This window comes from Accipiter gentilis, chromosome 30, assembly GCF_929443795.1.
Source record: "Accipiter gentilis chromosome 30, bAccGen1.1, whole genome shotgun sequence".
Taxonomy (NCBI): Eukaryota; Metazoa; Chordata; class Aves; order Accipitriformes; family Accipitridae; genus Astur; species Astur gentilis.
The window spans coordinates 2397684-2410603 of record NC_064909.1 but is presented as its reverse complement, the minus strand read 5'-3'; the positions used below and the strand labels follow the sequence as shown (position 1 = coordinate 2410603).

General features: G+C 40.4%; 1 protein-coding gene across 3 annotated transcripts in view; it reads left to right on the top strand.

The window, feature by feature from the left end:
- Positions 1-12920, top strand: part of LRFN2 (leucine rich repeat and fibronectin type III domain containing 2) — a 170572-nt gene that overhangs the window by 119327 nt on the left and 38325 nt on the right. For all 3 annotated transcript variants that reach the window (XM_049833727.1, XM_049833726.1, XM_049833728.1), the window contains one exon: positions 10753-12145. In XM_049833727.1, the coding sequence (XP_049689684.1) occupies positions 10773-12145 (1373 nt within the window). In that variant the 5' untranslated portion in view covers positions 10753-10772. The remainder of the gene's footprint in view (positions 1-10752; positions 12146-12920) is intronic.

Below are 12920 nucleotides of genomic sequence, written 5' to 3'. Positions count from 1 at the left end.
AAGGAACAGGAAAGAGTGTATGAGACAGCAGTTTTAGAGATGGTGTTTGAGAAGCAGAGACTGTTTAGAGGCATAAGAAAGGAAACTCAGTCAAAGGCAGATTAAGTAAAAATCTGAAATGTTTGAAACAAATACCAGGATATGTTGGCACACACTAGAAAGCAAAGAGCATGTAAGGAAATGAGGAACAATAAAACATGCAGAAAGACAATATTAGGAATGCAAAGAGAAAATCCCTGGGTAATGGAGCCTGTTGTTTGCAATATAAATTTAAATGCAGCATATAGCAGCTGGCCACTCTTACCTGATAAGACTGTCATTCTGTGAGTAGTTGGTGAGCAGAAACTGTGAAGTGAAGCACAATATATATTTCAAATATTTGGGGCTTACATGTTTTATTTTACTGCATGTTTTCCCTTCATTTTAATTTTAAAAGACTTGCTCTTTTTGCTGACTTAGTGCCAGTGAAAGGTGCTATATGGTGAGCCCTGGGGATTGAAGGCTTTTGTTTCCTCAAAAACATAGCAAGCGTAGCAGAAAAGCAGCTATCTTCATCTTGCCTTCCACTCACCTTCCTCTAGCCTTACCTGAAAGACTTCCTATCTTTCCTGGGACAAGGTCTCTGCAGACCAGTCAGAGTTTGACAGGAAAATAACAGTACTTTGTATGGTTTCACATTCAAAACCTTCAGCCTCATCAGCATGACTGAAATGTCATGATACACTTGTACTATTGTTAGTTATAAAGTAATAGACTAGGGGTGCTTTTTGCTTACCTTCCATTTGCTTTCATGGTGCTGTTTCCTTGTGTACTCATTTGCACTAGTCAGGTTTTCTCCACAGCCAGGAGAGTTATAAACATACTCCGCTATATATGAACTTACTACTGGTGAAACCTGAGACTCTGAGCTATGGTTAAGTCATTGAAGACTGAAGAATGTGAGATCTCAGGAAAGAGGGCAAAGCTTCTTTCAGGGGCTTCTGTGCTGCAGGTATTTGGGGCAGCCAATGGGGCACCAGGGACTAGAGTCACTTTAGCTGTTCACAGACATCCGCCTCGTCTGACTTCTGTTGACTGCCAGCCTTGGGTTGATACTGAACCAGTGACTGAGCTAGGGGAAAGGCTGTAAAAGTCTCCTATCTGCAATCTCCCTTCTTGTGCAATGACAACAGACTTCCCCATAAACTGCGTTACCCACTCGCACAGTCTCCAGGTACCTTGCAAACAACTGATTAGTAGAAGTCAATAGGTGTATTTATCTTCATCTTACACAGAAGAAAGAAAAGTTAAGTGAAACTCATCCAAGGCTACATATCAAGACAGTGGTAAAGTCATCCAGGAGTTAGCATTAAGAACAGATTCTTCCCCAGAGATGCAGGTGCCATGGTCTCTCGATATAATTACACAAACACTATCCATGACACTAGCTTTGTATTAACAAATTGTACAGTGATGTGCCTTAAATGTGGAAACATCACTATCCAAAGAGAAGGTATGAGAGCTGAGAGAGCTGGGTTTTCCAGGAGGGACTTGGTGATAATCTTGGGCAAGATATTTGAGGCAGATTGTGCCTTTTCTTACTCACTTGCAAAAACAAGGTGGTATTAGTAGTCTCTTCTGTAAAGTGCATTAAGAACCTGATATTAAAGAACAGGTATTACTACCAAAAGTCCCTGCCTCCTTTCTCTTTCCTATCCAGTGACACAGCAGTTTGGAAAAACGTAACTGTATAACCAGGTGCAACATAATCTACAACTTTGAGAACCCACTGTTCACATGGTAGAAATAATAGGAGCGTTAAGTCCTCCAGAGAAACAGTGAATTATCTTCCTGCATGGGAATCAGAAAGTGAGAGTGACTAGAAAGAGAAATTTAACTGACAAATCTAGTTCCATCCAAACTAAGTGAAAACCAAGAAAATACAGTAAAAAGTTTAGCAGGCTGATGAAAGGACCTGGAGGCTGTGAAGGCCATGTGTTTTGTCATGCAACAGCATAGCAGGGGTCTCACATTTCCTTCTCAGACCTCTGCTAATTTCTTACCAAACCATGAGCCAACCGCAGTGACAAGACATTGGGATTGTATTCCCTGTAAAAGGGGACCTCTGCTACTGAATGGCTATGGTAACATGCTTAGGAATCCTAATGTGGGGCATTCAGCAAAAGTGAGGGGTTTTTTTTAGTGTGGACTTCAATTTGCCTTGCCCATTTTTCAAAGCATCTCCAAATCTTTGCATGTGATTTCTGTGCCCAGTTAAATTTATGACAAACATCAGAAAAAGATTTTTTTTTAATGTATGCCTTGTTTTTTCTACCAGTGCCTCTTTGCATGTAGGTTGTACAAGAAGGGAAAACTGCAGTCTGTATTGCAAATAAAGAATACTTCCTAAGGAATATTGGACAGAGTTTGTCTCTAGGGCTAAATGAAGGGTCAATTAAAAAAAAGGTACAAGCCCAGATAAAGAAGAGAATCCCAATTTTAATTATCCCCCTTTTCCTTTGATGTGGAAGGAAAGAAGAATTTATAAAAGCTTTTATAAGAATTAAAGTAAGCAGGAGATAAAGAGCTACCTGAAGACTTGCTGTTATGGCTCAGAGCCGAGGGGAATTTGGATTCAGATAATGAGAACAGGCCTTCAATTGTATTTGCAGAAAGCAATAGGGTTTGTTGATGGACATTTATGTTTCACACCATAGGCAATATCTCCAAGAGAGCCGCTCCTTAGTACCTTTGCAGCTTCCCTGTGTGTTCAAAGTGAGTAAGAGATGGAATAACTGGTAACTTCTCTACTGTGCTGATAAAGCCAAGTGCAGGATTGCTGTAATGAACCAGATAAATAAATGAACTGGATGGCTAAAAATAACAAAGGGGCTCAGCTTAGCTGACTCATGAGTTTGTAGATGAAATCTGATGGAGACTGGCACACAACATAGGACACAAAGATAAATGTTGGGAGGCATTAAATGAACAAGCAAAAATGAATGGACCTGCTAATAGTCTGGGGGGAAAAGCAAACCAGCCCAAGCCATTTCTAATTAGTGCTGTTGAAAATGTTGTTCTGCGTTTCTGTGTCCCTCTCATTGGGAAATCATCATCCTCCACACATGCGGCTGCACTGGAAAGCCCTAGAAACAGCTCAAATAGACCTGTTGTCGATGCAACACACCCCCATGCCTGGTTTCTTCCCCTGGCCAGCAGCCACTGAGTAACTGCTCAGTTGCTTATTTTAACCCCCAACCTGCAGCTTTGCATCAGTTGGCTCAAGCAATTCAGGGACAGTGTCTTGCACCTACAGAAAAGTGACATTGCACGCAGCTGAAGTAAATACAGATGCACACCCATGTATCACATAGTGTTATGTAAGTCTGCCTGTTTACCAAACGTCTACACTTCGATTTTCTAAATGGACTCTTTCTCTTCAGTTTGTTTTTGTATGCTTACAAGTAACTGTCTGCATGTTTAGATTTTGTGCATGTTCAAAAACCATGCAGGTAGCTAAGGAGTTTTTTGTCCCAACAAATCAGGCAGTTAAAGCCTATGCATTCCAGTCAGTGAAGGCAGAATAATGCAAGTGCAGCTATTTTCACAGGTAAAAATCACACTAGTCAACAAAATCTGGCTATGATTATTAAGGTTATAATGTGCCACTCACAAGTTCTAGCTAGAGCTAGACAATTTTTTCTATTTGGCCAGAAGTTCTACCCACTGATATGTATAGGTCCATATTGACAAAACCTATTTGTGAGATTGTTGAGGTTTCATGAGACCCTTTTAGGAAAGGTGTTAAATGAAATGTTCAAAATATTTGTTTCTAGTGTTTCTGAGATGTAATGTTTTCATTTTGAAATGATGTGTTCTGTGTAGGTATTTGCCTAAAGTAGCATGATTTTTAATAAATGAGTAAATCAAACATGCCTATTGGATTCACACTACAGAACTGAATTAATCAGCATTCAGAAATTAAAAATTTAACTATAAGCTTCAGGACAAACACAAACGAAACTGACCTTGGCATTGAAGGTAAACATCATTCTAGAGTAAAAATTTTCATCTTCTGCAGCACAAGAAATTTAGGCTAATTGCTAAGTGGAATTTTAAGCGCATGTTTCTTTTGCTCTGTTCTCTACGTGTGCATGATGGCATTTCAGCCCAATCTTCAAGCAGCATGATGCCAGATCAGACAAGGTCTAGAGATTGGTTATAATGAAGTGGTGGCACCTGTACCTTTTGCATGGAAACTCTCTTATTTTTTTTTTTATCTGGATCACTAAATAATACTCAGATTTGCACAGTGTGTTTGCAGAAACAGCAGCTCTCACTATAACAGCAGAGTAGCTATTTTCACAGAACTGTGTTACTACCTAGTGCCAGTTCTTTAAAAATCATCTCAGGAACATGGACCTTCAAGGCCCATTGAAGTGAACTGGAATGGGGCATCCCTGTTCCCTGAAGAGTTTTCCAGGTCTGCATCCTCATCAGCATTTACGTACCTGAGCTGTCTGGGATGTACTTTTCTGTGGAAACTAGTAGAAAGTCTGGCTTCCAAAGGATGTCTGTCCCTGACTGACCTAGTCCTGAATTATGTTAGGACTGCAGAGTCAGATTACCGCTTATTAGACACTGGAAAACCTGTACAGCTCAGAGCACCCTAATAGCAGAGCGGACTGCCTCTTGTCTAAAAAGGCTGAAGTCAGGTTGAATCTTTTTCAGCAGCCAGGATATTAACAGTGTCTCTCTTCCATGTGGATTTTCTGGTGCCCAGCAAGAGGTGGACTCATGATGCATTATTTCCTTCACAGAACTCTAATAAAGCTAATGAAGTCTCTCTCCTCTGCTTTCAGGAAACTTACTCTATATTCTTGAAATGTGTAAGTAGTAAATAATTCTGAGGCTTCTGCACTTCAGATTTTATCTGAAGTGATGAAAATGTCCCAAATGTATTGTGGGGAAGTGCCAGACAGGCAGACGCTCAGAAATACACAGAATGTGTTCACTAAGTTTTATTTTCTCACAAAATGAATCTCAAAAGCTTGACTAATTTTGCACATTTCTTAAAACAGAAGGGCTTACAATGATGTCTTTATTTCAGCAAAGTGCTAATAAAAGCAAGGTGGGATCTAACAGGCTTACACCTTGTTGTAAGTGAATTATATCTGACCTGGCTCTGCACCTGACTAGCTACATTGATAATTTGGGCTTTTGATAAACGCATTGCTTCAGTCTTGGGAATGGTAAAAGAATTGGGTAAAGTTAGTACTTAAAGAAAGAAATAACATGATTAGTGTCAGGGAAAGATCAGGAAAGCATTATGAAAAATAAAGAAAAGCTTCCCAAACCGCACACAAATAGACATAAGTTTTGCCAATGAAAGACTGAAAGAGGCCAGTATCTTCCTGTATGAGACAGCCTTGCCAAAGAAAATACTGGGTTATTTCCCTGGGGATCTGTTGGATGGATTAAATCAGCCTTCACAGAGTGAGGCCTCTTGAAAATTACCTTTTATGAACTATCCTCACCTCTGTTCTGGATCCAGTTACAACTAGTTCTTTAAACAATGAAATCATAACAGAAACATTCTTACATTTAAGACCATCCTATGAGTTAATTTCATTTGGAAGTATACACCTTTTTAGCCTAGCTTGTCCTAAATACTACCAAACTAGGACTGCTTCCAGGGCTGGGGACCACAGAGCAGGTAGGATGGACCCCCAACTGCTTGGAAACATGAGAACAAGAGAACAGCACTCAAATGAAGCAAACTGCATAAATGAACCTCATGATGGTACAGGGCCAGTAAAATATTTTTGATTGCAACCTTGCTATGACTGCAGTATTCAAGAAAAAGTTGTACAAAAGGCAATGAATTTGTTAAGCTTAATCCAGAGTTCCTTTTTTTCTGTTACTGTGGAAGCATTATCTGTCAAGTTAATATGGGTACAGCTTAGTAGAGACAGCCACAAATACCTGGAGAAATATGTGCTTGTAAATGTTCCCCCTCTATGATTTATGAAATGTAAGGTGGCTGGAGAAAGCAAGCACATCACACGTTAGAGCTATTAATTCTTTTCAATAAAACTAGCTCCTAAAAAGGCCTAGCCAAAATCTAAGACGTACTATACATATGTACACTTGATGATGAGCAGCTTTACCCCCAAGGAGTGCAGAAGCCTAGGCAAACACAAAAGACAAAAGCTAAACAGAAGTAGTGTTAGTTATCCTGAGTTAGAGCCTGTAAGCATGTAGATCCTAACTGACTTTAAACACCTGAACAGTCTCACAGATGCTCACAAAGCTAGCAGTGGCTTAACACCCAACGCACGTTTCAATGTATGTGGTACTGAGGACAGATTCAGATGCAGAGACATTTACTTTCCTTACAGCCATTGTCATTGCTTGGTGAATTAGATATAAAATACCTGCGTGGATCAGGGAGAACATGAGACCTACCTTTCCCACACAGTTTTTGGCAAGGCAAGGGATTAAGGAGTAATTTTTGTCCTGACATAGTCCCATCCCATTTTACACATTGTAAATTAAACTGCTTCAGATAATACACATGAAACTTCACCCATCACTGCAGTCCTTCAAGCTTTGCAGCTGGGGGCAGGAGATAGATTTCCTAGTCACAGAGGTTCACTGAAACCAGAGGTAAGAGAAGGCTAAGAAAAAGGAAAAGAGCAGCTCCCAGAAAAGGAATTCCAGTTCCTCCACAGCACATACAAAGCTGAAGAAAAATATATTAACTCACCCATACGGTCCCTGGAATTTGGGTCCCAGGGCACTTGGAGACGGCAGAATCAGAAACCCTATCCATCCACCTCTCTTTTTTTTTTTTTTGTCTTTCTTTTTTTCCCCAGCCTGTATGCTGCAGCTATAGCTTATTTGTCTGACAGTTACCTTGTACTTGGTGCGGTGGTACACAAAGGTTATTGGAATTTATATGCAAAGCTCAATGAATATAGAATTAAAAAATGCCTCAGAGACATTCCTGAAATGAGATGCCAAATCTCAGAAGTTGTATCTTTATGAGGAAAATTTGAATACAAAACACCAAGCTTTATGACTCTCACACATATTAATTCATACGAATCCATGTTATAAGAGGACTAAAGGGGCTATTTTTCATCTTGGGCTGAGACAGAAACTCTGTCAGATTTACTGACTTGCTGTGAGAAATCTACTTTATCTGTCTGATAGATACCTTTAAAATGTAAATCAGAATTGTGAGCTTATCACAAAGCTACCATTAGCAGCCCATAAAATGCTTCCTGTTGCAGGTCACAAGAGATTTTGGGAACAAGGTGAGCAAACTGGTCAGCAAAACCAGACCCTAAACTTGACACTTTATTTTCTGTCTTATATGAAAGTTACCAGAACCAAAATCATAACAATTTTTATTATACATCCATCCCCTTGGTAACTAGCAATTGCTATGACTTTCTGGGAGAGTCTAGATTTTAGATGATACTGTTATAATTGTGCAGACTTGAGAATTCTTACCTCATCTGCGGCCCAGGTGCTTTGTCTGTCTGGAGAGAAAAAGGAAAACCAGCTGCCCCATGGAAACCCCAGATGTTGTCTTTAAGGAGTCCTGTCCACCTCTGTTCTCTCCAATGTCCTATAGTTAGCCCTTTGGGTTTGTACCCTATTTGCTGTGTTGTGAACTGGTCACTTCAGGATTACATTATAGAGAAACCCAAGGCTCAGAAGCTTGAAATACCGATGTAGACAAAAGATCACAAAGACTAAAAATTTATTCTGCAGACAAACAATATTTACATTAATACTTTCAAATGCATTCAATAACTGGAATGACAGTAGCCATGATATTTCCATCCTAGTACTGTTGTTACTGACTGGCCCTCCTTCTGGTAAAAGCACATATTGCGCGCTCTGTGTCTTTTTCATGCACGCATGCAAACACACACTGGCAGATTATGCGCTTTCAAGCCATCCACAGATGGTTTCCCCATCAGGGCTTACTTTGCCATTTAGACCTCCTGCTTCACAGCCTCCTCTCAGTGTTGCAGTCTCTATTTTCTGTAATTAACTTCTCTTCCTCCCCCCATTTTTCTTTACAAATACTTTTCATTCTGATGCTTAGAGTCAACTCTCGCCAAAGCACTGTGATATTTAACAGCATCCGGAAAAAATGTGGTTAGAGAATTGGGACACTTAAAGAAGACACTGCTTTCGTAAGTGTGCATTCACATTTTTGAATAGATATTCAGAGGGTAGGAATGTAGATGAGGGAGAAGTTATGAAAGGGCTTATTACTAATTAACTGTATCTATTTTTCCCCCTTTTAAACTGCTTTTTGTTTATAATTTCAGCTGATAGGGTAATACATTAAATTAAATCTGCAGAACACAATTATAATTAAGATTCAAAAAGCCAATTGCCTGTTAGTAAACTACCAATTGATAATAATGTAAGAGATATTTATAGCTTTTTGCTAAGTATGCCACAGATTTGCATCAATAACATACTTGCTACTCTCCAAGTGTTTTATTCAGTAGCCTTTTATTTACTATTGAAGGTAAGATTACTCTTCTCAAGCCATCCTTCCTAAAAGTATCTCACTTTCATCTTGCTTGCAGACTTCAGCAAACACAGATACTTCAGTCCTTTCCTCTCCTATGAAATAGTAATAACAGTATATAATTACTAACATCACACCATACAGAAAACCTTGCCATAAAGAACATACTATACATAGTTCAGCACTCATAACACCTTGCATTTCTACAGCTGTTTTTTTCTGAGTCATCTCACAAATTCCATAGAGGAGAAACCAAACCACCTTACCCAGGAGAGTAATTGGCCACCTTTGGGCAGAGCCCCACACATAGGGCCCTAGTTTTTGTTCCTTTCGCAGGGAGATTGGGCAAGACTTGTTTAAAGAGTTAAAAAAAAAAATAATTGCTGAAGTGATAGATTTTGTTTTGTGTTTGGTATGTGTTACTGGGGGATTAATAACTAACTTTTATAATTTCTTTTAATTATTATAAAACATCTGCATAACTGTCATTTCAGCTGTATGATGAAGTGTAAATAATTGTGATGTGACTTTTAAGTGAAATGTGTTTCTTGCATTGTATGTTTGCTAAAGTTTGAATGGCCTCATTGTACTAATTACTGGAGTTGTTACGAGACACTGTGTATTATCCCGTCGTGTGTACAGCAGTAAGAGAACCAGCTTAGGCGCAGGTGACTGCCTGCCATCCACCTCTTAGCCACTGGAGGGGCAATTGCTGAAACATGAGGGTGTCTCATCTCTTACTGTGCCATGACTACTCTTGAAACACAATCGCACCAAACCTGCTAAGTGTATAAGCAGCTGCGTGATTGAGAAAGGATATGGAGCGTATACCAAGGACCAGGGACAGTGATGCAAGGTTATATGGTGGGGTGATGTAGGTTAAATGGAGGCAAAATGGCCACGTTGGAAATTATAGCCTAAATCATGCCCGTAGCTACTGCCATAAGTGAGGGTCTTGGAGACTAGAGCACACCATCTTGGCAAAAAAGCCTAGGAGATCCCTTACAAATATATAACTCTTTATCAACCTGCCCCTTTCCTCAGAGGGAAACTGAGGATTAGAAATGAATCATCTGCCTATTCCTCAGCCCTCCTTGATAGCAATGTCTGGGCAAGGGTGAGGCAGAAAGAAAACAAGTTTACCTATATCCCACACATGTGGGAAGAATGTCAGAAAACCCATGTAAGAAGATATTCCCAAACCTGAAGGAGGTCTGCAACTTCCCCCAGCCACAGTTGGCCCTTTAAGTCAGCCTGTAAATACATTTCATTATTCTTCAAAGATACATGCCTTTTAGCTTAAGCTGGAAAAACATGTGAGAGCTAAAAAAAAAAGGAGATAATAGTGCAAAGAGAAATGGGCAGGATGCAGGGGAGGGCTGTGGAGGCAGGTGGGAGCTTTGCTGTCTCACTACAACAGAAGGGGTTGCAGCATGAGAGCATGAGGTCATCAGAAAGCTTGCTAGGAGCCTAAGGTACCACAGGTTTCCCCTACATCTCTTCTCTTTGGAGCTAGGCAATGTCATCCTTCCTATAGGTTGGCTGAGCGCAGGGTGAATCCAGGTTACAATTATGCAAGTGATTTCTGCTTTCTATGCTGCCTATCATGAATTTTGTTATGGGTTGGCAAGTGAACTGACTCAGTCCAGGACTGGCCAGGTAATTACATGGTCATTACTAACCACATTACTGAAGGGTAAATATACAGTTATTTTTATCCATAAAATCAGCTCTTTCAACCCTAAGACTAATTCCACATTATTATGCAGCAGTATGTAATTACTATAAGACAGCTTCTACCCTCAAAGAAGCAGCCGCTATTCCAAATGAAATCTTTCAGGGTTTTAAGTAAGCCATGCACACTGACAGCAGGATTTGTCCTCTACCAGCTAGCCAATAAAAATTATTAAAATGTAACTAGAAAATAGGTAGTGACAAGACCTTATTACCAGGCATAAGTGTTAACAATTCCAATCCCATTCAGATTTGGAACCAAAATCACTATTTTTAGAAAGAAATGCATTATGTGGAGAAACATGTTGCTATAACACTTAAACTTCCCATCCCAGAGTGCTGACTGCTTTAGGTGTGACTCCTCAGAGGAGGCACTGTGAAGTCTCTTTGGAAGTAGATGTTTGGTAAAACATAAGAGGAAAGATAGTTACATCAAAACTGCTGATGTTCCTTATAACTCTTTTCATTTCTTGCAGGTACTGTTGCATGATTTACCATGGAAAAATTGCTCTGCAGCATCCTGGTGTTTGGAATGGCTGTCATGGTCAACGCTTGTCCCAAATATTGTGTCTGTCAGAACCTGTCTGAGTCACTGGGGACTTTGTGTCCCTCCAAGGGTCTCCTATTTGTACCGCTAGACATAGATCGAAGGACTGTTGAACTCCGACTTGGGGGCAACTTTATTATTAATATCAGCCGACAGGATTTTGCCAATATGTCAGGACTTGTTGACCTTACTTTGTCCAGAAACACCATCAGTTACATACAGCCCTACTCTTTCACTGACTTGGAGAGCCTTCGGTCTTTACATCTGGACAGCAACAGGCTGCCTGACATTGGAGAAGATATTTTGAGAGGCTTAATTAACCTTCAGCATTTGATTTTAAACAACAACCAGCTAAGCAGCATCTCTGATGAAGCCTTTGAGGATTTTTTGCTGACATTGGAAGACTTAGACCTTTCCTACAATAACCTCCGAAGCGTTCCCTGGGAATCTATAAGGAAGATGATAAACTTGCACCAGCTCAGTTTAGATCATAATCTGATAGATTATATTACAGAAGGGACATTTGCAGACCTTCAGAAATTGGCCAGATTGGATCTAACATCCAACAGACTTCAGAAGCTTCCCCCTGACCCGATATTTGCCAGATCTCAAGTAATTCCATTCGCTGTTACCCCGTTTTCTCCACCTTTGTCTCTTAGCTTTGGGGGCAACCCTCTGCATTGCAACTGTGAGCTACTGTGGTTAAGGCGACTTGACAGAGATGACGATATGGAAACTTGTGCTTCTCCTCCAGGTCTAAAAGGAAGGTACTTCTGGTACGTACGGGAGGAAGAATTTGTTTGTGAGCCTCCTCTTATCACACAACATACTCACAAGTTGCTGGTTTTAGAAGGGCAAACTGCCACACTGAAATGCAAAGCCATTGGGGATCCTACCCCCATCATTCACTGGGTAGCCCCCGATGACCATCTCATCGGGAACTCTTCAAGGACAGCTGTCTATGACAATGGCACCTTAGATATCCTCATCACCACCTCCAAGGATTATGGGACTTTCACATGCATAGCAGCCAATGCTGCTGGAGAGTCCACTGCAACGATTGAGCTCTCAATTGTTCAGCTCCCTCATCTCAGCAATGGCACAGGCCGAGCAGTCCCACCAAAATCCAGGCTCTCGGACATCACCAGCTCCAGCAAGTCTAATCGTGGGGAAACAAAAGGCCCACCAGAAAGGGCTGTCCTGGTGTCAGATGTAACCACTACCTCAGCTTTGGTCAAGTGGACGGTGAGCAAGTCGGCCCCTCGGGTAAAAATGTATCAGCTGCAGTATAATTGCTCAGATGATGAAGTCCTGATCTACAGGTAAATGCAATTTCTGTTTGATCTTCTGATGATGGCAGGGGGCAGAAAGCAGGATATGAAGTCTTTTACTCTTAAGTCACTGATTTGACTTTGAAATGAGGTAGCACTGCCACCAGTAGCATTAGCAGTGTCTGATAAGTTTGCATTGTATCTGTCAGTTTATTTGTTGGTCTGTTCATCGCTTTTCTGTCTAATTAAGTTATACTTCACAAATCTCTGTAGTATTCATTCTCTAACAAAAGCTGTTTTCAGTAAAATTTCCAATTTGGGAAAAAACAGTACCACAGCTGGTAACCTCCTTACTAGGCTTAACAAAGAAAGAAACTTGACAGGCTAGAAGTCAGAAGTTTCCCTTTCCACCTCCTGTAGGTGGGATTGAAACATACTGCTGAGAAGAGAGGAAGCAACGTGGGAGGAAGTTTGTGCTGTCTACCTATAACACAGGCTCTAATGATTCTGCGATTCAAGATTTGGGGTTGTTAGCAAAAGATTTTTCACCTAAATGAAAGAGCCTGTTTCTTACTTCACTAACATCTGTTTTATACAACTGTAATGGCTGACAATTTCGGAACATTTAATGTTTTATACCATATTAAATGCAAGAAGAGATAGAGATAATTTCAAAAGCAAGCCCTGGATGTTCATTATGCTCCCCCAGTTCTACAACTCCGCTGACTTTTAATGAGGTAAAGAAAGAGTCACTCTTGCAGTAAAGAAGCAGTAAATTTTAGGGATTAAAAATGGGTAGGAACAGTACAGGAAAAACAGTGTTACT